The 25,001-nt window shown below is 42.7% G+C and overlaps 1 protein-coding gene across 17 annotated transcripts in view; it reads left to right on the top strand.

Moving 5' to 3' along the window:
* SYTL2 (synaptotagmin like 2) overlaps positions 1–25,001 on the top strand; it is a 259,334-nt gene that overhangs the window by 107,839 nt on the left and 126,494 nt on the right. For all 17 annotated transcript variants that reach the window (XM_033948916.1, XM_033948909.1, XM_033948922.1 and 14 more), the window contains 2 exons: positions 10,805–10,953; positions 17,453–17,606. In XM_033948916.1, the coding sequence (XP_033804807.1) occupies positions 10,805–10,953; positions 17,453–17,606 (303 nt within the window). The remainder of the gene's footprint in view (positions 1–10,804; positions 10,954–17,452; positions 17,607–25,001) is intronic.

Genomic DNA, 25,001 nt, shown 5'->3' with positions numbered 1-25,001 from the left:
ACCTTCCCTTCCCTCCCATGATATACGGTACAGCTCCAGTGTCTTATAGCATAACATGAACAATTTCAAGCAGGATGATCACAGGTTCTACAGTCTACTCCGGGCAATTAGAGTTAATCAATTCCGAAAAGGTTCTCACATATATTGCAACTTTCGCCCTTTAGGATTATCCAAGTCGGGGATCCAGAGGCGTTCCATTTCCAAATATTGAATAAGCAGAGTCCTCCACTCAGCCAGTGAAGGGAGCTCCGAGGCTAACCAATGCAACAGAATAGATTTCACCCCCAACAACAGAGAGACGTTCAAAAACTCTCATAGCTCCTTAGGTATGGGGGCCATAAATGAGGACCTGGAGAAAAGTAAACTTGCCTTTAATGATTGACGCTAAATAAGATCTTACTGGTTTAGCATTGAAGTATTTTACCTACCGGTACACACAGTCTTTTCTGTGCTTTATAGCAGCCTCCAGCTCTATGTAAGGCCCATTTTTATCAAGCTGCATTAGGGTTTTTTATCGCCAGCTGCTGTGGTAAAAGCTCTGATGCTCATAGGAATTCTTTGAGCATCAGAGCTTTTACCACAGTGGCTGGCAATAAAACAAAACAAAACCCTAACTCGGCTTGATAAAAGGAGGCCTAAATGTAGTACATTGCAGTCAATAATATTAAAATGAGCACTCCAGGCAGTGCACAAACTGAAGCGCTGACTTTTAACGCTCCAAAATTATTGGCTGGTCCAGGGGTGCTGGTACTGTTAAAAGCATGTTGGCGAGTATATCTAGGGATGGGGCTCGCACATAGACTGTGGAAAAGATATACAGTGCATCGCTTAATTGGTGGTAATGACTGGGGCACAAATTCAGTATCTCTCAATGATGACTCCTGATGGAGGCCATTGGGTCAAAACACCTAGATGTCAACTCTGTACTTGAAGAATAAAAGTATCCCAGCACCTTTGGTTACCGTCACTGTTCTTTGTAAATTCTTCTGAAGATTGCATGACATGGAAGTTCAAAAAATAGGAAAACATAAGAAGAATCTTGTTTTTAATATTGCCTAGCCAGTAATGAGGAGTAATGAGAATTTTTACTGTTGTTAACTTTATCAGATTCTGAAATATCCTAAGTTTTGTCATACAGCCCAGCTTTGGGACCCTAAAAATCCATTTGTGGCTTTCGAGGAACAGAGCCAATCAGGGTTGCCATATGCATGTGTTAAAAGTGCATCTTATGCACATTGGTTGAAAGCTGCTTTGGTTTGCTGGTAGTTCTCCAGCCCCTCCCTTCCCCTTAATCCAATAGCATCATCAATAAGGCATTCCTATGACTGACACAACAGCATAGCATTTCCTGCCGCAAGCGCACATTTATGCCTCTTTCTGTGGAGTATTCTGTGCACGTGTCGGTCTCTCCAGCGACTGATTGGATGGGATTTCTGTGGACTTCTGTGATCCTCATTTACATGCAAGGTTCTTTGGGCATCACTCATCATTTTGAAATCGTTAAATTTACTTGCACTATAGCAACCCACAGGATTTTAACAATGATTTTAGACCATCTGGACCCCAGTTGCAAGTGACTGCCTCTCCATTCTGCTGTGCTTGGAATATTTGAACCACAGAAAATAATGTGGATTTTGACTTTGTTGAGGAATGTATTTTGCTCAGATTACTTTCCACAGTTTTGTTAATGACAGTAGCATGGCCTGTGGGTAGCATTTAGTCTTGGCCTGAAAAGATTTCTTGTGAGAGAGTAGCCGTCCAGCATTCTGCAGCTTTCTGGTTTATTGAAAATAGTTTTACATTTGAGGAATGTATATTTACACTGCTAACATCAGGAAAAAGTAATCTCTTCTGACTTGCTATCGGTTTTAATCAGTAGAGTGTGACTTTCTTGTGACTGGTCATGTTTACATTATCAAGGGTGTGCACGTTCTCTTTGATAAGACTGGAGCACAAATTACAATGCATAGAATACTTGGAAGTAAAAAGTTTCTAGTGAGGTTAGACATGGTCCAGTAGTCCCAAGAATGCCATTATGTACCATCTAAAGCTTAGTTAATCAGCAGGGATAATCAGCAGGGAGATGGTCACAATGCATTACTATTAGAATAATAAGTAATTTAGTTCAAACATTTTAAAGAAGTAAAAGCAATTAAAATCTGTGTATATAGGCTATTTACTAGGTTTGTGTTGGTCAGTGTGCCAGTAATTCTGTAAAATTCTTACTCCCGCATCTGCCAGAGTCATTGGATATGATGCTGGGTAAATGCATAGGTTTGCCTTATTTCCCTACTCAGGAATGTGTATTATTTGGAGAGAAATCAAAGGGAAAGAATTTTAGCATTTACCACATTTCTCACAGGTCTGTGTGACTGATAATTGCAAATAGCACTTACTATTCAAAATGAAGTTAAGTTAGAGGATAATTCAATAGCAGGAGGTACCAAGTACCTTACTTATGGTGCCTATTGTAAACCCATTCTAGCCAAGTAGGTGGGGACAAAAGGGCTGGGCTTTTATTGAGAAATGATGACAAAATACACACTGCGGGTTGTAATCAACATTTTATTTACAGCCAAGTTGAGGTATTTCAGTATCAAATACTACTGTTATTGGTGACCATGAGTATTTTAACCCTTTAATTGGCAGATGGTGAAAACAGCTGTGTAACTTGATGTTAAACGAGAGCAACAGTGCCAAGTAACAGGCATTTGGAGATGCAGATCTCTCATAAAAGCCATAGAAACACATGTTGCTTCTGAGCAACAATGCCGAATAAAGGGTTAAGTGGCAAATTTTTTGTAGAGGGAGAGGGGGGAATGCTTTATTCAATAATTAGGATCATACTCTTGATTAAATATGAAACTGTGACTGTATATTTATTGTTATATTCTTTTGTGACCTAGTTCCTGAGAGTTGATGATGATATTTCTTTTTCAAATCCTGACTAAAAACTAATTCAATTTAAGGCATTTATTTTTCTTTATAGAATACTAGCACGAACATGCATACATTGAAGCACAATCACTTCAACCAGCTCTATTGCTTGTATAAATCCACAAATACGCACAATGATTGAAAGGTGGAGTTACACACACTAAACTGCATAGAGGGTCCTCCCAGCTCTTTATCACATTTGATTCTAATCGGCTAGGATATGCTGTTTCTAACAGAACCATTTACTTGGCTAGTGGACTATATCTCCTTTCCATATACTCAGGCTGGGCTGACGCTGCAAGGCCATGTAACAGCCTACAAAGTACGAGCTACAGCTGCCTCGGTTGCTCCTTTTCACTCTGCATCTATTAAAGAAATCTGCAAAGTGGCTACTTGGTCCATACGTTTATTTCTTACTACTGTTCAGAAGAGACAGTCAGTTTGAGCAAGCAGTTCTGCAGAATCTATTCTCTAGTTAAATCCAACTTTCCCTTCAACCCTGTAGGGTTTCACCAGACTCCTGTATATTATTAAACCTCTTCCAGAGATTATTCTGGCAGTTTGGGAGTTCCACATGTGAGAATATTATGCTTGCTTTTCCTCTGAGAAAGCAAAGATACTTACCTGTAGCAGGTGTTCTCCAAGGACAGCAGGCATATTCTCACAATCCACCCACCTCCCCTAGTTGGCTTCTTAGCTTTGTTACTGAACTGATGGTCCTGCAAAGTTATGTCGGGTGGGAAGGCACTTCCTAAAGATTTAAAGTGACAGTGCACTTGGCAGTGTCCGTACCAGTTTCCTTGGATGACATGTGAGGATATATGTCTGCTGTCCTTGGAGAATAGCTACTATAAGGTAAGTATCTTTGATTTATTGATAGCCATTTTGTACCAGTAATTGCAAACATGTTTGATTATAAATGCTGTATTACTGCTGCTGCTGCTGCTACTACTACTCGTATAAATTATTTCTATAGTGCTACCATACTTACACAGCGCTATACAGAGTCACAAGAAGACAGTCCCTGCTCAAAAGAGCTTACAATCTAAACGGACAAGACAGACAAACTGGATGTCATGGATACAATTAAGGGAAACAGTTAATCAGCTGGGTTGGTGGGCAAAGGAGTAGGGTTAAGGATTGAAGGCTATATCAAAAAGGTGGGTTTTCAGTCTGCTTTTAAACAAGGGAAGGGGCATTGCGGATAAACTCGGGTAATTTATTCCAGGCATAGAGACCAGTATTAAAGTAGACGTACAAACACAGTGAAGATAGCAAGATCAGAAATAAGGAAGGTGCTTCAGCATCCTATATTCAAATTTTCACTTGATCAAAATGGGTCATGATTTGGCTAGAGGGTCTGCACCAGGAGTCTGATAGAAGTGAGCTGTGGGATGACAGTTCACAGTGCACTTTATTTGCTTTTGTTCACTATGGGGCTCATAATCGAAACTTAAATACATCTAAAAACCCACCCAAGTCAGCACTTGAATGATATAAAAGATAGGTTGTCCAAGTGTCGATAAGCAAAACGGCTTTTTGGACATATCCAGGGACATTTTAGGCTTCTGAAGCTCGCTGTGAATCCAGAGCTGAAAGGAACGTTTTTGTAGGTGTGGTTAGGGCAGGATGTGGGTGGAATGTGGGCCGACCTAGACTTAGTCGTCCTGCAAGGATAATCGAATGTTTGACAAGACTGCCTAGGTGAAACTTATACGTTGTGAGTTAGATGATGTAAAGAAAGGTATAAGTGCCCAAAAGGTATCAAAAGTGACCAGATAAATACTCCAGAGACAAAGTAAAGACCCACACACTCCCCTCCCATGTTCACTGACCCAGTTGCACCCCCACAAAGTTCAGAATAAAAATGTACATACCTGCCTCCAGAACATCAGCACCTGGCATAGGAAAGACTAGTAGAGCACAGAGGTGGCTTAAGTAGTCTGATGGGTGGGCTAGTGAACCATAGAGAGGAGGACTCAGACCCATAAGCCACTCTAACCACTACATTCATGGTGGAAAATGTGAGCCCACCAAAAAACCCCAAACCCTACTGTACTGCCATATAGGTGCCACAAGAACTATTGGTATTATAGACAGGTGGGTGTAGTGGATTTTGAGAGTGTTTTAGGGGGCTCATCATAACCTATAAGGGAGTAGTCTTGTTCTGGGAGTTTGGGATTTGGACTAATTTTTGGTCGAGAATGTGGTATAATGATAGACATAGTGGTGGTCTGGATGATCAAATGCTTGGACATACAGATAGATGATTTTCTAAAAATGGAATAGTTAAGATGTACTTTTCAAGAATGGACATTTTACTGGTGCCAACTTTGGGCGATGAGCACCCTTCATCCAAATTGGACTTAGACGTTTCTTTTCATTATGGCTCTCCACAGTATTAGAGTTAAGAGACAATTTGTTGCTTCAATTTGGAATCCATCCCAACCAGGGCCAGATTAATGGGTAGGCCCAGTAGGCAAGTGCCTAGGGTCAATAGTCAGGTGGGTCCACTGAAGGGCAACTTACCATGCCAATTTTTATTTTTCAGATGGTGACAGGGCCCACGGGGCGCCCCCCCCCCATGTCATCGAGAACAATACCACCCCCCCCCCCCAGCATCGACGAACAGCAACACGGCCTCCTCCCTGGCATCAACAGCAACGCGGCTGGCTCTGCTTCAGGACGGTCCCGCGATGATTGCATCTGCCCGTCCATCGCCCCTCCGATGTCACTTACTTCTGGCAGACGCAGTCATCGCGGGATCTTCCGGGAGCAGAGCCAGCCGCTTTGCCGTTGATGCCGGTGGGAGACCGTGTTGCTGCCTGTCATTGCCAGTGGGGGAGAGCCGATGTTATTTTTAATGCCAGGGGGGCCCATTGCAGTGTGGGAAGGGTGGTGGAGGGAAAGAAAGGGGGCATATGCTGATGGAATTGGTGTACAGGGAAGGGGAGAGTGACACAAGGGGAAAGGATACTGGATGGAATTGGGTTGGAGGGAAAGAAAGTGGGCAGATGCTGATGGAAGTGGGGGGGGGGGGGGGGGAGAAGGGAGAGGAGAAAGTGAAAGAAAGAAGAGTTGAGAGGAGGAGGGAATGGAAGAAGATGGATGCAAGACCAATGGGGATGAAGGGAAAGATGGAAGGGAGAGGCATACAGTTTCTGGAAGTGGCATAGACGGACAGAAGATGCGGTCTAGAAAGGACAGACAGTGGATGAAAGGAAGAGAGTGACAAGAAGATGAGGGAAAGCAGAAACCAGAGAAGACAAAGGTAGAAAAAAAATGTTCTGTTTATTTATTTTTTTGCTTTAGGGGACATGCATTGCTATTTCTGTGCTGTTGCATTGTATGCAGAGCCCAGCTTCTGAGTGGTTCAATTTAACCTTTGTCTATGTGTATTTCTATTTTATCCCCCCTTTACAAAACTGTAGAGCATTTTTTAGTGCTGGCCGTGGTGATAACAGCTCTGATGCTCAGAATTCTATGTCTAAAACCCATACTACAGTTTTGTAAAAGGAGGAGAGCTTAGTTTATGATTACATATTCCATACTAGGTGAAGGTGTTTTCTGTGTTCTGTTTTTATGAAAGACATGGATTTTTGTTAGCGTTGACTAGCCTTGTTTTATGAAATGCATTGGGCATGGTTCTTGGGAGCACCTTGAATAAACCTGATTTGAATCTCCTTATTTTCTATCAATCTTCTTTTGTTTCATGTTGGATTCTTTGGTGAACTGCTTGCCTTGTTGTTTCGTTACAAGTTAACATACATGGAGTGGAACGTATTAGAGGAGTTACAGATTGGGTTTTTTATACATACATATGGGTTACAGTTGGTTGATGTAGAGTGAGGCAATTGAGAGGCGTTGTAAGCTTGGATATTAATATAGACTTATATTTTGGATAGTATTACTGCTTTACAATATATTTGAACACTTTTATAAATGTATGGAAAGGATTCAGAGTTAAAGTCCTGGGTAAGTAGGTGGGAAGGGAAGGAAGGGGGGATTTGTTCAGAGGTGTTTGGAGGTTGCATAGAAGAAAAATTGTGCACCGGTATGCTAATCTTTGTTTGTCTTGAATTAAGAAAAAAATACAAGTGGAAATAAAGAAGTAAATAAGAAAACAGATAAATGGGGGTGGGTATGGGCAGGGCAGGGCCAGGTCAGGTGGTCCCAGTATACTTATGTGCCTTGGGGTCCTTGAAAAATTTAATCCTGCCCTGATCCCAACATGATTTATTTTCAGACTCCTGATGCAGGACCTTTAGCTGAAACACTGCCTATGTTGAGTCAATTCAAGATTTTAATAAAGGATATTGAAGCACCTTCCTTATTTTCTATATTTTCCATGGTTTTTGCTTTGTGTTTTGTGTGGAGGGTTATTCTTCTGTTCTGTTCTGAAGTACAAACACAGCCAATTTTTAACCTGCTGGCTTAAAGATAGCCAAGCTTCTACAATAGGCAAAATATCGGTATGACCATGGCCCCAGTAGCCCACCCAATTCTGCTGCCTATGTCTCGGAATAAAGGTTCCCCCTCAGAGGTACAGCCCATGGGTAGGGTCACTTGTAGTTTCAACATCTGTTGAGTTTGTGGTGTGAGAGGGATTAAAAAAATGTGATGCATATGCAAAAGTCTATAGAAGACGGGGTGATAGCCTTAAGCCTGTTCACTATGTCTTTTGAAGCGTAAGTATACCATAGGTTGACTAGCTCCAGATACTCTGCTTTTTACACAGTCCTGGAATTTTGCAGAATTGAAGCCTGTATAAACAGAAATCGTGTTTATAGTCTGTCTTTTTTTGTTTGTTTGTTTTCTTTCAGTCTCCCAAACAATTTGGAACAAGCAATCCCTTAAAGTGAAAATATGCTGTAATCTGTTAGTTTTAACAACCTTGGATGCCATAGTGTCCATGGATAATTGTGGGAATAGATTCTTCCAGATGTTGATACTTCTCATTTAAAAAGCCCAGAATAGACCATCTTTTGAAACATGGACAGCATTATAATTACGTACACAACATAAAGTTGGCTAGTTTGTTGTGTAATTTTTTACATTGGACAGATGCCTAAAGCATCACTATGTTCTGCTTTTGCTGCCAAGTGAGACCATGCTGTAATTCCTATGCAATCTGGCAGACAGTTCCCAGCAAGGGTATAAAATGATTATTTTTTTTTAATGTAGCATAAATGACAAATTACTGTTAAGAGTCCATCTATAGAATAGCGAATAGTGGCTGAAAAATATTATTTTTTATTGTTGAGAAACGAAAAAAAAAAAAAAGAACAAAATAAAGAAAAATAAAAGATTAAAATTTTATGTGAAATCAATTTTTATTGAACAGAGAAAGAAAACACAGCAAAAGGTACGGGTCTAGCCAAGAGTATACAACAACTCCCAACCCCCCCTTCCCAACCCCCTCCCACCCCACAAACACCCAGCCAAATGCAGCCATCAAAAAGTAAGGAACAACAAGATGAAAACCCAGCAATAGGTAGAAGATCAACCTTGCGTCATTGGAGAGGCTGAGACGATAAAGTCCAAAACACCTTGCAAACAGAGCCCTGTACTCTGATGAGCCCTGAGAAAAAAGGGCAAGGCCTCCCCCCCCCAAAAAAAAAAAAAGAAGAAGAGCAACAAAACACAGCGCCATTAACGAAAAACAAGGAACCAAAAGAAAAAAAACCACAGGAAGAACAGAGGAGATTCACAGCCGGGGAGAGGCAGTCTCGAAACACCCCCCCCCCCTCACCGCTTAGAACAGCTCAAAGTCACAGTGTATTAAGAATCGAGCTCCGAATTCTTGGAGACAGAGAATAGATATAGGGCCCCCAAACCCGCAGAAAAAACTTAGACTGACAAAAGGAAGTACGCACCTGACCCCTCTCAAGTAACATCAAGGCATGCAGCCTGTTGCGCCATGCCCAATACGCAAGAGGTTCAGCCGACACCCACTCAGTCAATATAACTTTTTTAGTCACCAAACCTGCCTTCCGCAAGAGTAGACTGCCTACACCGGGCGGCAAACAAAAAGCCTCAAATTTGTCCAAAAGAAATCCCACCGGGGTAAGCAGGATTGAACAGCCTAACAGGGCTTCCAAATATCGGACCCAAATAACCATAAAACACACAAATAGGCATTAAACCCAAACATTGGAACAGTGGATTTTCGGAGCAGTTTACACGCCTCTTCCTCATATACCATTACTCCAAGGATGGACTATACTTGTAACATTTTTTTATAATGTGAGATTCCGATTTTGTTGTAACTCAGGAATGTAGAATGACTTTTACTAAGGTATGCTGACTGATTCAGCGTGTGCACTAAATGCTAAGTTGCCATAGTAATATAATGGGCATTTTAGCATTTAGCACATGCTAATCGTTAGCTTGCACTAAATCGGTTAGTGCACCTTTAGTAAAAGGACTCCTAAAATGGACCATCCAGTCTGTCCAGTTGAGATCAATCACTTGTCTAGATGTGCAGTAGTGTAGTAAGAGGGGGCGGAGGAGGGGGTGTCCATCCCAGGCGCTGTTTTGGGTGGGGGTGCTGGCCCCCATGCAATGCTTGTGCCCTCCCTTCCTCCCCCCCATACCTCTTTAAATCTTCCCTGCCCCCTCCCTTGTCCTCCTCTCCATGCCCCCAGCAGCTTCCTTGCTCCCCACTTTCCCCCCATACCTCTTTAAATTTTCTCCGGGGCCAGGAAGTGACATCAGAGGGAAAGCCAATGTCAGCACCAGCAGCAGACTGGAGAAGCTGCTCATGCTGGCAAAGATTTAAAGAGGTATGGGGGGACGTGGGGGGCAAGGAAGGAGCTGGGGGCATGGAGAGGAGGGCACGGGAGGGGGGCACCACCACCCTTGGTATCTCCCATCCTTGCTACGCCACTGCATTATTTACCTTATGCAATGCTGACTTCTCCCTGCATCCTTTACCCTACCTCACTCTTTCTCACCACTCCATATTGTAATAAGCCCAAACTTGTTTCATTATTGGCCTGTACTACCCCTCTGAGTATTCTCTCAGATTTTTCTGTGTCCAGATTTGCATCTTACAAGACCCAATGCTTTTCACAACTGTAGCTTATGCTGGTGATATCATTGGCAGAATTCAGTTTCCTCTACCTCGACCTGCTGGTTCAGAATAGCATTACTGATTATCCCTCTCTTTTACTAAAGCCAGCAGCGTAAATGCTCCATCACCTATAGGAATTGAATTGGCCTTGGAGCATTTGCCATGCGACACTCGGCTTCCTGGCTTTGTAAAAGGGGGCCTTAAATAAAAGAAAATTCTTGGGTAAAACATAACTTCTCCATTTCCATCCTGCACCACAATTCTGAAGTAATCAGCCATGTTACCTTTTTGTGCTCTTTTTCCTAGATATTTACTTACCTTTGTTCAAATTGTAATTCTTTCCTTTCCCCATCATGCTTCTGTTTCATATGATTGCTTTGTTTGTTTAATTGTAGACTTTTCTCTTTTTCCCATTCCCATACAATCTTTTTTTTCTCTCTGTAAATGACTTATAGTAGTATAACAAATAAACTGAACTTAACCTGCTAGTCCTAGACCAGAAGTGATGTCGCCTCTCAGGCTCATTTTCAGTGCCACTGGTTGGCCGGCAGGATTTGTTGTTGTTTCAGCAGCTTCCTTCCTTGCTCCCTTGATATTTGCATATTACCTCTATAAGATATTTGACCCTGAGCTAGATCTGAACTATGATCTCTTGGTCAACAATGTCCTAATAGTAGTGATATGATTTTTTTTAATGTTATATCTGTTTTATTCATTTTCATGAAAAATGAATAAATAAAATGTAAGAAATGCAACCAACAGTAGAAACATGAACTTTTACTTTTAATTCAGACATTTAGAAGAAACAGTTGATGACAGCACACTAAAGAATATGAGTGGACAGTGGTTTTATGAAGCAAAGTCCAAAAGGCACAGAGACAAAATACATGGAACAGATATCATCAGAGCATCAATAAGAAAAAAGAAGCCTCAAACAATAGGTAAGCAAACAGCTTTGTACTGCAAACCTCTAGCATTGCTTATGACCTTTAAGTGTTGGTACAAAAGATTGCAACTATGTCTGAATCCTTACTGTAATTCTATTGAGAAATCCAACAGACCTGATTCATACAAATACTATTCTATCATATTACTTTTGTGTCATGTTCTTCCTTGTTAGTAGGGTTTATATATTCTTACATAGAGAGCAGCAGAAAATGGGACTTTATGCCTGTAAAGTTAGCTCACATTTCTGGAATTAGGGTTGGGGTAAGGGGACTGGAGTCAGGATCCCTGCACCTAACTCCAGTTTCTTGCTGGCACAGCATTTTGACTACGACTAATCCCAGAATTGTGAGCTATCGTATTTTTCACTCCATAAGACACACTTTTTTTCCACCCAAAAGTGGGTGGAAATCTCGATGCATCTTTTGTAGCGAAGGCACAAAAACCACACACCCCATACCGTTTAAAAACATCCTCCTGCAGATGAACCTTTTTAAAACACCACGCCTGCTGCTCCACCGCACGCTTGCTACTCCTCTGTAAAACACCCCACTCTCCTGCACGCCTACCGCCATCCATCGCACCTTTTTAAAACCCCGACTGCTGCCGTCCGCCTGACCACTTACAAATTACCTGGTGGTCCAGCGTGATCCCTCCCTCCCTAGCTGTCTCCTCTTCTTATTTCCCAGCCAGCAGGACTCGCGAGAACTGATCGCAGCCATTCAGAAAACAGCATGGGACCAAGCAGGAGCATGGAAAGCTTTGCTCCTGACCACCGCGCTCTTCTGACCTCCGTGCCGCTGGCTTGGAAATAAGAAGAGAAGTCAGCTAGTGAGCGTGGAAGGGATTTTAAAAGATACCGGGGTGGGTGGGGGGATGCTTAAAATAGCAAGACAGCTGTCAAGGGAGGGATTTTAAAAGGTACTGGGGGTGGGTGGGGAGGATGTTTAAAATACAAAAAAGTTGTCTAGGGAGGGATTTTAAAAGGTACTGGAGGTGGGGTGGGGGTAAATTTAAAAAATACCAAGAAAGCCATCTAGGGAGGGAGGGAAGGATTTTTAAAGATACGGGGTGATTAAAAAAGTTACTGGGGGTATGGGGGGATGATTTAGGGTACATGGTGGTATGGGGCCTGCCTGCCATTAGGCATCTAGGCCTGCCTGCCTGTCACTAGGCTACTAGGTCAGCCTGCCTGTCACTAGGCTACTAGGTCAGCCTGCCTGTCACTAGGCCACTAGGCCTGCCTGCCTGTCACTAGGCCACTAGACTTGTCTGCCCGCCCTGTGCCATGACCCCGCCTACCACTAGACCACCAGAGGGGGGACAGGGTACACAGCCTGGCAGGGAGGGGGGACAGGGTGCAGAGCCTGACAAGGAGTATGGGGTTGGGTACAGAGCCTGGCAAGGAGATTTTGATTCAGAATATTTTTTTTCTTGTTTTCTTCCTCTAAATCTATGGTGCGTCTTATGGTCAGGTGAGTCTTATGGAGTGGAAAAATACAGTAACTTAATCCAGCTCCAACCCGGATGTTACATTACTATCATGAAAAGAAAATCTGTTCTAAACACCTCAGGCTTTGATATGCTTCTGTGCACTAGGAATTCTATCGCTTCCTTTCATTTAAATGGCATTTGCATGGAGGTCCTTATAATTTGAACACACATTTATGATCCTGTTTTTTAGTGCACGTAATACGTTCCCTTCCCATGTTACATCCTGAAGATGTAACATGGGAAGGCTCACAATCTAACAGTGGTATATGGAGCAATGGAGTGTTAAGTGACTTGCCCAAAGTCACAGGGAGCAGGCCGAGATTGAACTCACTACCTCAGGTTGCTGAGACAGTAGCTCTAACCACTAGGCCACCCCTGTTTTGAGCTGAGAATTGTCTTCCACCCAGTAGTTAAAAGTATGTACATCAGTTTCACAGCACAAGCACTTGACAATAAAGTGAATAGGGACAGGGAAAGGTTTACCTCCCAAAAGCTTCCTCTCATGAAATCAAGGTCTGGGGGTGCCACTGCTTGCCCTGGATCGGTAGCATGGAATATTGCTACTCCTTGGGTTTGGCCAGGTACTAGAGACCTGGATTGGCCACCGTGAGAATGGGCTACTGGGCTTGATAGACCATTGGCCTGACCTAGTAAGGCTATTCTTATGTTCTTAAGGTCAGTGCACTGGTACTGAAGCTCTGATGAGTGAGAAAGAGGGCTCAAAGAGTGTGAAATTTGAAAGAGCTTTCAAATGAGTGTGACTTGGTATTTCTGAGATAGTCGAAGGGTGAAATGGCACTTGCTGAGCTGCAAGTGCTGTGTGTTCATAAAACAGAAGGTTAAACAAAACAGTTGCTGAGACTGAGGTGTGTCGAGCTGCAAGAATTAGGATAGAGTGATGTCCTCGGCCAACATAGGCTACAGCACCTGTAGTCAGGAATATTAACATTGCTTTACCACCATAAAATAGACATAGCAGTGACAATGGTGAGCATGATCCATGACCCACCTACTGACAGAGCCTGGCCTTTCTCTTCTGATATCAAAGAATTAAAATAAAAATGTTTGCATTCAGAACAATTGGTCAGTGAAAGCTGTGTCTGCTGAGAGAAAAGAAAAATCAATTGTTTGTGCTTGCATTGATTGTTAACATTAATTCTTGCAACACTTCTGCTGAAATTCTCCTTCCTTTTTTCTCACAGTGATTCTGTGAACCTTCATGAAACCCATTATTACCCACACTTAAAAATGCCTTTCTGCTTATCTAAGCAAATAGCTAGGGACAAAAATATGCAGAAAACAGAGAAAAGCTTATACTTGTTATAGTATGTTATCTTGGGAGAAGTTTCTCCAAATGGACATACCATGAGAGTAATGAACATCTCTCCTAAATCAGGGTATGCAGAGTATGATCGCAGTCTCTCAGATTTACTGCTAATACTCACCATAGTACTTGCCTTGTATAATTAACCCATCAAGGTGTGATTGAGAATTCATTTTAATCATTCCTTTGATGCCCAATATGAAGGAGATATTTTTGTATCTTTTGACACATTTCTTGGTCTCTGACTTCATTGATGTGCACTTGAAGATCTCTCTTATTTTTTTTTTTTCTCTCCACAATGTACAGAATAATCACTATGCACTATGGGGCTCATAATAAAAAAAAAAAAACAGCTAAAAAGTGGCCTAAATGACTACTTGGACGATCAAAAAGCTTGATCGTCCAAGTACCCATAATCAAAGCTGGTTTTAGACGTATCTAAAACCAACTTGGACTTTCCCCTGCCTCTAAACGCACAGAGAGAAAAGAGGCGTTTTTAGAGGAGGGGAAAGGACGGGCGGGAGGTGGGCCGACCTATGCCTAGGCATACAACACGTATAACCAAAACTTTAGGCAGGTTGCTTAGTCGGCACTTATACGTTTTGACTTAGACCAAGTCAAAATAGGTATAAGTGCCGAAAAGGGGCCGCACCTGCCTGCACCACTACAGCAATGATCGCAGCAGGAGAGATGGCTCATCTCCCCTGCCGCGATCCACCATTCCCCCCCCCAACGATCAGGGCAGGAGGGAGCCCAAGCTCTCTTGCCCGTGGCACCCCGACTATGTTCGGGGCAAGAGGGAGCACAAGCCCTCTTGCCCCGCGGCACCCCCACCCTCCTGGCTGGATCTCCCCCCACACACGATCCGGCCAGGAGGGAGCCCAAGCCTTCCTGGCCCGGCGATATCCCCCCACACGATCTGGCCAGGAGGGAGCCCTACATATGGCCACTATTGGAAGTAATTTATTTTTTTTATGTGCAAGGACACTTTATCTTGTAATTGCTCATATAAAATTGTAGTAAAAATAGTGGTACAGACAATTGCACAGATCTAGGAATGCTCTATTTAGGGCAGAAATTCCCTGATTTCCAATCTTCTGGGGTCTTAAGTGATCCTACAGAAACCACTAGAAGTAACAAAAGGCTTATCTCAGCAGTAATAGAACCCAATAAACAATGCCAAAGTAGAATATTTATTTATTATATAACTAGTGTTTTAGCCCGTTACATTCGTTACAGTAACGGATGCTAGAATAGCCCCACCTATACCCTGACCCTGACTCTGACCCCACCCATGCCCTGCCTCTATCATGCCCGGACCCTGCCTCCCACTGATCCCAGTCCCACCACCTCACCTTTCACTATTTCATTTGTACCCTTTTGGCTCTCCTGACAGGGTCTTTACTTACCCGAGGCGGCAGCAGCAGTCCTGACGTACCAACCTTTCCTCCCTCAGTGCCCCAAAGCAGCAGTGGTCCTACCATTTCCATCTCTTCCTTTCTCCCTTTCACACCCTCTACCATCTCTCTCTGACCCTGTTTCACCTCTTTTGCCATCTTTCCCTTTCCTGTCCCCCTCTGCCTTCCCCAAGACCATCTCTCTCTCCTGCCCCTTCTACACTCCCTGAAGTCTATCTCTCCCTATCCCCTACCATCTCTCCTGGTCCCCCTATTAGCCCCTCTATCTCTCTCTCCTCACCTCCTGCTGCTCCTCCTTGTCTTTTTCCTTCTCCATCAAGGCTTCAGCCATCTGTCGCCACGGCCAGCAGCCGCCGACAGCCGCCGCAGCCTGCAGCCACCGACAGCCGCCGCGGCCGACATCTGCCTTGGGGGATTCTCGCGCATGTGCACTCCTACCTGTGGTGCCCTACAGTGCACGGAAAACGGGAGCATGCAGATGGGAGTGCGCATGCGTGCTTAAGGCTTTATTATATTAGATGAAGTCTCACCAGAGTCTTATACAGGGGACATCAATACCTCCTTCTTCCTACTGTATGAAAATATGAAATGTTGAGTTGCTGCTTCATTGCAAGGTAATACCATCTCTCTCTGACCCTGTTTCACCTCTATTGCAATCTTTCCCTTTCCTGTCCCCCTCTGTCCTTCCCCAAGACCATCTCTCTCTCCTGCCCCCTCCACACTCCCTGAAGTCTATCTCTCCCTATCCCCTACCATCTCTCCTGGTCCCCCTAGTAGCCCCTCTGTCCTTCTCATCCATCTGTCTCTGTCTCTCTCTCCTCACCTCCTGCCTTTGCGGAGCTCTCGCAGCTCCTCCTCGTCCTCCTCCAGCCAGGCTTCAGCCATCTGCCGCTGCGGCCTACAGCCGCCGCTGCGGCCTGCAGCAGCCGCCGCGGCCGACATCCGCCTCGGGGGATTCTCGCACATACGCACTCCTACCTGTGGTGCCCTACAGCGCACGGAAAATGGGAGCACGCAGGTGGGAGTGCGCATGCGCGCTTAGGGCTTTATTATATTAGATAATAAATACTGATGATGATAATTTGTGAAATGGCACACAAACACACAATGAATACTATTCAACTTATACAACACTAGTTTTTTAGCCTGTCACATTAACGGATGCTAGAATAGATGTGTAGACTTAGGCATTTCTTTCTTTCTGTATGTCTGTCTTTCTTTCTCTCTCTCTCCCTGCCCCCTTTCTTTCTTTATGTCTGTCTTTATTTCTGTCTCTCTCCCTTCCTTTTACCTCCCCCCTGTCCAAATTATACAACATACATACATTGGTGCATGATACAAAAGTAGATAACTGAATAAATATTCTGTTACAGTATTAAAAATAATTGCTGAGAAAAGATTACTTGCAGCCCAATATATCCAGCTAATAAACAAGCCCTTGCACAATAACACTGACTTTGGCAGAGATAACAGAATCTAGATCCCCAACAATAGGAGTAAATCCCGAGTTCTCACCCTGACCATGCCTTGTAAAAGTCCTCTGGATGAACAATGGGATTCTTTCCTTTGGCTTACACTGTATTCACAACTAGCCACCCAGATAACATCTGGTTAGTATAGAGATAGTCCCAAACCTCAGCTGACACTGGCAGCTACTCATTCATACAAGATTAGAAGCTGTAACTATTAGTTTGCACTTCTCTGCACTGTGAGATATAGAGAAGCACAGTACTTAGAAGATACAGAGAGAGACAGTCTCTTATTCAGAGCTCTCAGATCTGCGTTCACTCTCTCCAAGAGCCAAATTCTTCTCTTTTCTTCACACAAAGTCTGATATCAGACTTTGGTCAACTGTTTTCAGGTGACTATCTTGGCCCAATCAGATCACACATTCCTCCAAGTCATATCGCGTTTTTGTGTCATTGTGTCTTCTGAACTTTACACTCAAGAGATGAAGTGCAGATTCTTGTTGGTGTGCCATTGTCCTGGTGATGGCAATGAGAATGTAGAGTCAGGAAGCAGGCAACCATGACAATTTTGTTCATAAACCTCAGTTGCACATAAGGTGACAAACTGGGGACACTTACAAAATCTTTTGAATACAAACATTATTTTGTAGGTTTCAATGCACAGTTTTCAGAAAAACAAAATCAGACGATAACAATGAACAAAATATTTAAATTTTTAAAAATAATCTGTAATTTTATTATGCAATGAAGTAAATATTAGTCTTAGATGGAGTATGCCTCTATGTTCCAGCTGAATTGAATCAAAGCAAAGCAGACAAGACTAATAAGAGTTGGGTGAATAATGTCAACAGAGATATTTTTATGCCTCCTGAGCTGTTTGGTGTCATTGAGGAGCCTGAAAAAGAGGAAGAGGAAGAACAAAATCACGATCTTTCATATCACAGGTATTGTTTCTTATTTCTTGTGTGTGCATATGAATATGGCAGATTTGAGGTGTCACTTATGTGCACCATTTACCTTTTATTTTGCTGACTTATCACTGAGGCACTGCCACTGATCATCTTGACGTGAACTCATTCTTTGTAAAAATGTGTTGGTAGGTTTTTTATAAAATGTTTTTACTTCATCAAATTTGAAAATGTGGTGTTTGATTAAAACTGTTATGCAGGCTTTAATTTTGACATAATTACTGTAATGTGTTACATACAGGTTGCTCAGCTCAACAAAAATATTAGAGACATTACAAAATACAGCAGCTCAAATGATCTATAGAGCAACAAGATATGAGTTTCACCACTTTTGATTAGGTTACACTGGTTGCATATAGAGGCAGGAATGATATTTAAATTATGTATGTTTGTTTTTAGGACTTATTGTAACTTTGGCCAACATATTGGAATTTGTACCTTCTAGCGATTTTACTTGTCCATGTAGATATTTGTTATTATATTATCCTTCAGTGAATGGAATGAAATGCAAGGAAATGTTGTCCTCTTCAGTGCCTTATCTTGTTGTTCATTGCTGAAACTCCTTTCCAATGGAAGACACTAAAAACTTATCTGTTTCCGATATATTTAAAAGTCTAGTCAGTTTTGTTTATATTTGCCTGTGAGGTGAGGAGTGGTTTAGTGATGGAGCTGCTGCCTCTGCCCCCCACAGGTTGTGGGATCAAATTCCAGGGCTGCTCCTTGTGACCCTTGGTAAGTCACTTAATCCTCCATTGTCCCAGATGTAAACTGCTTTGAGTGGGTCGTATAACTACAAAAAGGCAGTATACAAGTCCCAATCCCTTTCTCCCTTTGTTGTAAATCACATGGAACCAGTAACACTGGATGATTGCAGTCTATAGGAACTATATTGTATTGTATAAGTGGGCCATTGTTTTATTTCGGCAGTATTTTCTGCATGTAGGAAAACACATCTTATCAGTGAAAACTGCCAAGATCATTTTCATTTGACGTATGTAGCTTCTGTTTAGGATGGCTGGAGTTAAATTACTTGGGAAGAGAAAAATGGGTGCATTGTATTTCAGCTATCCATATTTTCCTGTAACTTTTAGGTGCTTCAAACACACTCATTAGGCAAGGAAGAGGAAGGCTGAGAACCCTCAGGTAGTTTAACTTCAGTTTTTATTTTATTAAAGTAGGGCAAGGTTTTGGCTGCCTCTATGCCCCTGCAATTCCAGATGCCCTTTAACATCCCATGGATTGCCAGGGCAACATACCCTTGACTCTGACATCAATTATGCTGTACAGATTCTCTGCTACTACTCCAGTAAGGTTTGTTCTCCTACTCAGAGAATATCAAACTAGATTTTTTTTTTTCAATAGAGCAGTGATGCATTCTGTGTGTGTTCTGCACAATAAAATATTTTAGAAGGACATGGCGATACTTGAGAGGATCCAGAGAAGAGCCACACGAATGATAAAGGATATGGAAAATCTTTCATACACTGAGAGGTTAGAGAAATTTGGGCTCTTCTCCCTGGAGAAGCAGAGACTCAGAGGAGACATGATAGAGACTTACAAGATTATGAAAGGCATAGAGAGGGTGGAGAGGGACAGGTTCTTCAGCGTATTGGGAACTACAAGAACAAGAGGACATCCAGAGAAATTGAAAGGGGACAGGTTTAGAACCAGTGCTAGGAAATTCTTCTTCACATAGAGTGTGGTGGATACCTGGAATGCGCTTCTGGAGGGTGTAATGGGGTTTCAAAGAGGGACTAGATAAATTCCTGAAGGATAAGGGGATTGAAGGTTACAGATAAAGGAGAAAGAAAAGGTATAAGAAAAGGGATTTGAAGGATATAAAGGATTAGGGAAGAACAGGTTCTAGACCAAAGATCACTTTACAGGTCATGGACCTGATGGGCCGCCGCAGGAGCGGACCGCTGGGCGCGATGGACCTCTGGTCTGACCCAGCGGAGGCAAATTCTTATGTTCTTAACTGTACTGCAAGAAACACTGACTCAATCCAAGGAAGAAGGATGCAGTCCCAGTACTTCTGTGTGTCTGATCATATTTGATTCTAAAAGTCAACCTAATCTGCCTTTCATCCCACAAAGAGAAATACAAGATGCAATAATCTCTACAATGGATGCATATGAATAGGTTATTCATCGTCCAGTGCTAAACAAGTTAGTTCTCGCATCTAGTGTGCCAGTTCTATTCCTATGAAAGAATAGTAACATCGGAGGATTCTTCTGCTGGTGTTTCCTAACTGCATGTGCTGTTCCTCTTTGTACTTTGGGTATCACTGCCCGCCCCAGCCAAACAATGCCATTTCAGACCCCTAGAAACAGTGGCGTAGCAAGGGTGAGTGGCACCCGGGGCATTGGTGCCCCTCCCCGTCCTCTTCTCTGTCTCCCCCCCCACTCCTGCCTAAACCCCATGCTGTGCGCATGCCCCGTTTCCTTTCCCTGTACTTTTTAATTTTTCCAGGCATGAGCAACCTCACGAATTTGCTGCCCGCGTTTTTCTGGCTAGGTGCAGGGATGTCAGAGAGAGGTAACACTGATGTGCGCAGCAAGTTCGTAATGCTGCTCACGCAAGGAAAACTAAAGAGGTGTGAGGGAAGAGATGCACGCTTGCAGCAGAGAGGGTCACAAAGGAGCAGGGGGGCAGACCGAGAGGAAGATGGGGCCGGTGCCCCTACCAAGGCTATTCCTGGGGCAGACAGCAACTATACCACTGCCTGGAAATGCATTGGTGATATTGTTCTGAAATAGGAAGATATATAAAATGTCGGTACTAAGCAGCTTTATGGTAGATGCCTGAAATAAACATTCAGGAGGACAGGGGAGCACATGAAGTCACTGGGCACTATTTCAGATCTCTGTGCCAGTGGGGATTAATTTGGGAGGTGCACCCAGAGGAGTAGATGGGGGGGGGGAAACATAGAGTATGACAGCAGAAAAGGGCTGACAGCCCAACAAGTATGCCCACTCAAGAACCCTCCCTCCCTCGAGAATCCATCTTTTAAGCATTCCTCTGGAGCTACCCCCACCTGTCTGTCCCATTGTCCCTTGAAGTCGAGCGTGTTACTGGCCTCGACTACCTGACGTGGAAGACCGTTCCATCGATCAATTACCCTTTTGGTGAAGAAGTATTTCCTGGTGTCCCCATGAAATCTTCCTCTCCTGAGTTTTAGCAGATACCCTCTTGTCACCGTGGGATCTGTAAGAAAAAAGATTTCTTCTTCCACCTCAATACGGCCCGTGATGTATTTGAATGTTTCTTTCTCTGCACTCTTCGAGAGAATATAAGCACAGCCTGCTCAGACGTTCTTCATATGGGAGATCGTTAAGACCTGAGACCATCCTAGTGGCCATTTGCTGAATCAACTCCATTCTCTTCACATCTTTTTGAAAATGTGACCTCCAAAACTGAACACAGTATTCCAGGTGAGGTCTCACCATGGATCTATATAACGGCAGTATGACTTCAGGCTTTCGGCTGATGAAGCTCCTTCTGATGCAACCCAGCATTTGTCTAGCCTTTGTTGAAGCTTTCTCCACCTGATTGGCAGCTTTCATATCTTCCTAGATGATTACTCCAAGTCCCGTTCTGCTACAGTTCTTGTTAGGTTTTCACCATTCAGGGTGTATGTTCTGCATGGATTTCCGCTACCAAGGTGCATTACCTTACATTTTTTGGCATTTTTTGGAGAGGGTGTAGTGCCACTTGTCAGGTGTAAGGGATCGCACAATAAGCGAGCAGTACCCTTCATTGAAGTCACAGGGCAGGGAGGTGGAAGGATCCTGCTGCTGGAATTTCTTCACTAAAATCTTGGAAGAGAATATCAAGTTTGCAGACCTTTTGTTAAAATCTGAGAGAGAAGTATTAACACTAGCACAAATTGCACTACCTTGTATGATTTGCACTAAGGAATTTTAATATTCCTAAACTGCTTTGCATATGTTATGTTAAGTGTTCTGTTAAACTTATATACACAGTAGACCAGTGTTTCTCAACTTCTTCAAGCCAAGTACCCCCTAAGTCCAACAAATATCAACCGAGTACCCTCACCCAAGCTTCACCTCAGACCCACCCAGGCTCTGCCCCAGGCCCCACCCCCATAATTAGTACTAACTGGCATGCAATTTCTACCATCCCTCTCTCCTCCACTCCTATTGGCAACATGTCTCCCTCTTTCTCTCACTGTCCATCTGTCTTGAGAGATCCAGGCATCTCTCCCACCCCCTCTACTGCCACATCTAACATTTCTCCCTCTCTCATCCCCTGGAGCATGTGCAGCATTTTTCACCACTGCCCACCAGCCCCATGCCCATTTCTCCTTCTATCACCCCTCTTCAGCACCATGTCATATCTCTCCCTCCATCACTATGTCCAATATTCCTCCACCTTGCATCCCCTTCAATCTGTGACGAAGTGGCAAGTTAATCATTGGGGAAATGATTGCCTTGACCCCAGTGTGTTGTCTCTGAGGAATGGGAGCTCAGTGCTGTAGATTGGGTCCCTAGGGACACTATCTATAGACTATTCTCTAATGCACAGCATTTAGCGCTAAACTTTAGTAAAAGGGCCCTTTAATATATTTTTTGACTAGATGTCAAAGGCCAGAAGCACCTTCCTCAGCTCAGGACAATATCAGATTATATAAGTAAAACTTAAAATCATTCCAGGATAGATTTGAGGGGAAAAGTAGAAGTAAGGAAAGGGGAGTGGGGACTTGTATACCGCCTTTTTGCGGCTTTGGCATTCAAAGCTGACATTCAAATCAGTGGGCACTGGAGGATTAAGTGATTTGCCCAGGGTCACAAGGAACAACACTGGGATTTGATCTCACAAACTCTGGGTGCAGAGGCAGCAGCTCTAATTGAGCCACACCTTCCAGCCAGAGGTATAGATTGAGAAATAGGAAGAGGTAGATGGGTGATCAGAAGGTAGAAAAGCAGAAAAATTATAGCACCTGATGGTAGTGCTGAGTGCTAAGAAGATGTATAACAATTTGTGTCTACCAGGAAAATCTGCTAGAATGACACAGTTGGGGATTTATTGTATTACTGGGAATGGCAACTATCATCTTTATAGGCAAAAGACTGCAGTCATATTCCAGTTACAAAGAGTATTTTACAGATTGTCAGAACAGCTCATTTCTTGAGGGAGGAGTGTTTTTTTGTGACATATTATTGAAATGGAATATTTGCTTTAGGAGGTAGCCCAAGTATGAAAGCAAGATAAGTACCAGTGCAGTGTGAATAATCAGAAAGAACTTGTCAAAACCAACTGATGAAAACAATATAAAGTATGATATAAAATTTATGAAGTGATATTCAAGACCACATAATGGCAGATTCATTCCACAAGTTGGGAGCAATCTGGATTTTGCACTATTGCATCCATGAACTAGAAGCTTCAGTTTCTATGTGAAAATTAAATGTCTGTGATAATCTGGAGTCCTTTAATTTTGTTATAGATGTAGGAGCTCAAAGCTTGACATTAGCTGCAAACAAGTGGGAGTCTTCTTCTCCTTGTACAGTTTTCCTTCCCACTTCATAATTACAAATTGCTCTTGTTGAAATATTCTTAAGGTTGATCCATGTAACCTGCACAAACCACAGCCTTGGCCAATTAAACCTATTTTTACCTGTTTTCTTCTTGACTATTTGGCTTTGGAGAAGCCATTCCTTTTCTTCATGGGGTCACTTCTATATATCCAAGGGGTATGCAGATAAAAAAAATAAATTGTTCTCCTGGTCCCTTTTCCACTTAGCAGCATGCACTAGGTTGGAGTCAGTAGCAGTTTCCCTTCAAGACCCTAAGGGTGCACAGTCTTTCAATAAATCTACTCTATTTCTCATTTTTGTTGTTTCTGCATTTTACATATAAACATAAGCAAAAAAAGATAAGAAAAGCCCCAAAGAGCAAACAAAAAAAAATGGTGGGGGGGGGGGGGATCCACTCTGATTCTAACACATAAACAGAAACAATGTAACAAGAGGTAGTATTCTGAGTTACAGGTTCTTTCACAGTCCAAATCTCAGAGCAAAACAAGACCTGTCTATGATCCCTTTGCTCCAATTGTTCATCCAGTTGTTTTATTTTGCAAATTGCATAAATAGTACTATAGATATGCAATATATGAAGTTGAATGAATGAATTAATGAAATCATGGGTCCCTTGGACCTTTCTGATTCCTGGTCCTTGTCTCCTAATCTGTAATTTATGTGTGTATATTTCTGTTCTGTATTGCCCTCAGTAATTCCTGATTCCAGGGCAATATGGGGCTTTTATGCAGTGAAATAAATCTTCCTTGTGGGGAAAATCACTCTACTCCATATTTGAAATTCAGTGATTATTTTTCCAGAATATGCTTTACTTTTAGCAAAGTCTGTGGGGCATTCTGTTTCAGCAGCTCTTTCCTTGGTAAGCCAATTTATCTCTTTCATTTCTGTCCTCACATGAGTGCTGGATATCTTCTCAGAAACCTCCTTTCTCACCTGTGGCCAGAGAAGGGGTGGGCAGAAAAATAAACTTCCAATGCAAAACCCAGTGAGTAGAATTCCAAACAAAAAATAGATTAATAGGCAAACAGGCAAGTTGTCCAGATTCTCACTACTCAACTCTAAAAGATTAACAGAAAATCACAACTAAAATTATGGTTCCTTGGCTTCTATTGGCTATCAGAATCATTGCAGTGAGCCCAGCAGGAGATGTAATAGCAAAATGGTTTACAGCTTTTTGTTGGTAGGATCCTGGTACCAGGAATATATCGGAAAATGAGGGTTTCACATGATCCCAAACATATATAAGAACATATGAAAGGGGTCACATTAGTGATCCATTGAACCTAATGTCCTGTCTCAAATAGTGGCCAGTCTGAGTCGCTTGTAAATGTCAACTAGACTCAGTCAAGTAATTTGCTAGTAGTTGCTAGTGGTACAGAATTAGGGCATTCTGCTGCCTGAAGCGACAAGCCTCACTTTGCCTAGTGATGGGGCCGCCCCAGCCTCCCCCCTTTATCATAGGCTGGAAACTTCTCTTGTTTTCAGTTCTCAGCTGAAAGCATATTATTTGTTCCTTGCCTTCAGCTCTTAACAAATTCTTCTCTCCATTTCTAGCTAGGACTCTAAAGACAGAAATAAAGACTTTACTCCTCCCTTTGTTTTCCCTTCCCCATGTTTTTCGTGTTTTAAATCATAATCAGTCCTTTACCCTTTTGTGTAAATACCTTGTTACTTTGTATTCACTTGTATAAATCTTTTGCATATTGGGCCCTAGAAGTATTTCTTTTAGAATAAGCAACAAAAATATTGAGAATGTGGTCTAAGAACTGTTACAAAAATAACATTCTGTCTATAAAACAGCAGAGAGTTT

This window comes from Geotrypetes seraphini, chromosome 6, assembly GCF_902459505.1.
Source record: "Geotrypetes seraphini chromosome 6, aGeoSer1.1, whole genome shotgun sequence".
Lineage (NCBI taxonomy): Eukaryota > Metazoa > Chordata > Amphibia > Gymnophiona > Dermophiidae > Geotrypetes > Geotrypetes seraphini.
Note: the sequence above shows the minus strand (reverse complement) of the source record. Positions and strands in the feature narration are given on the sequence as shown.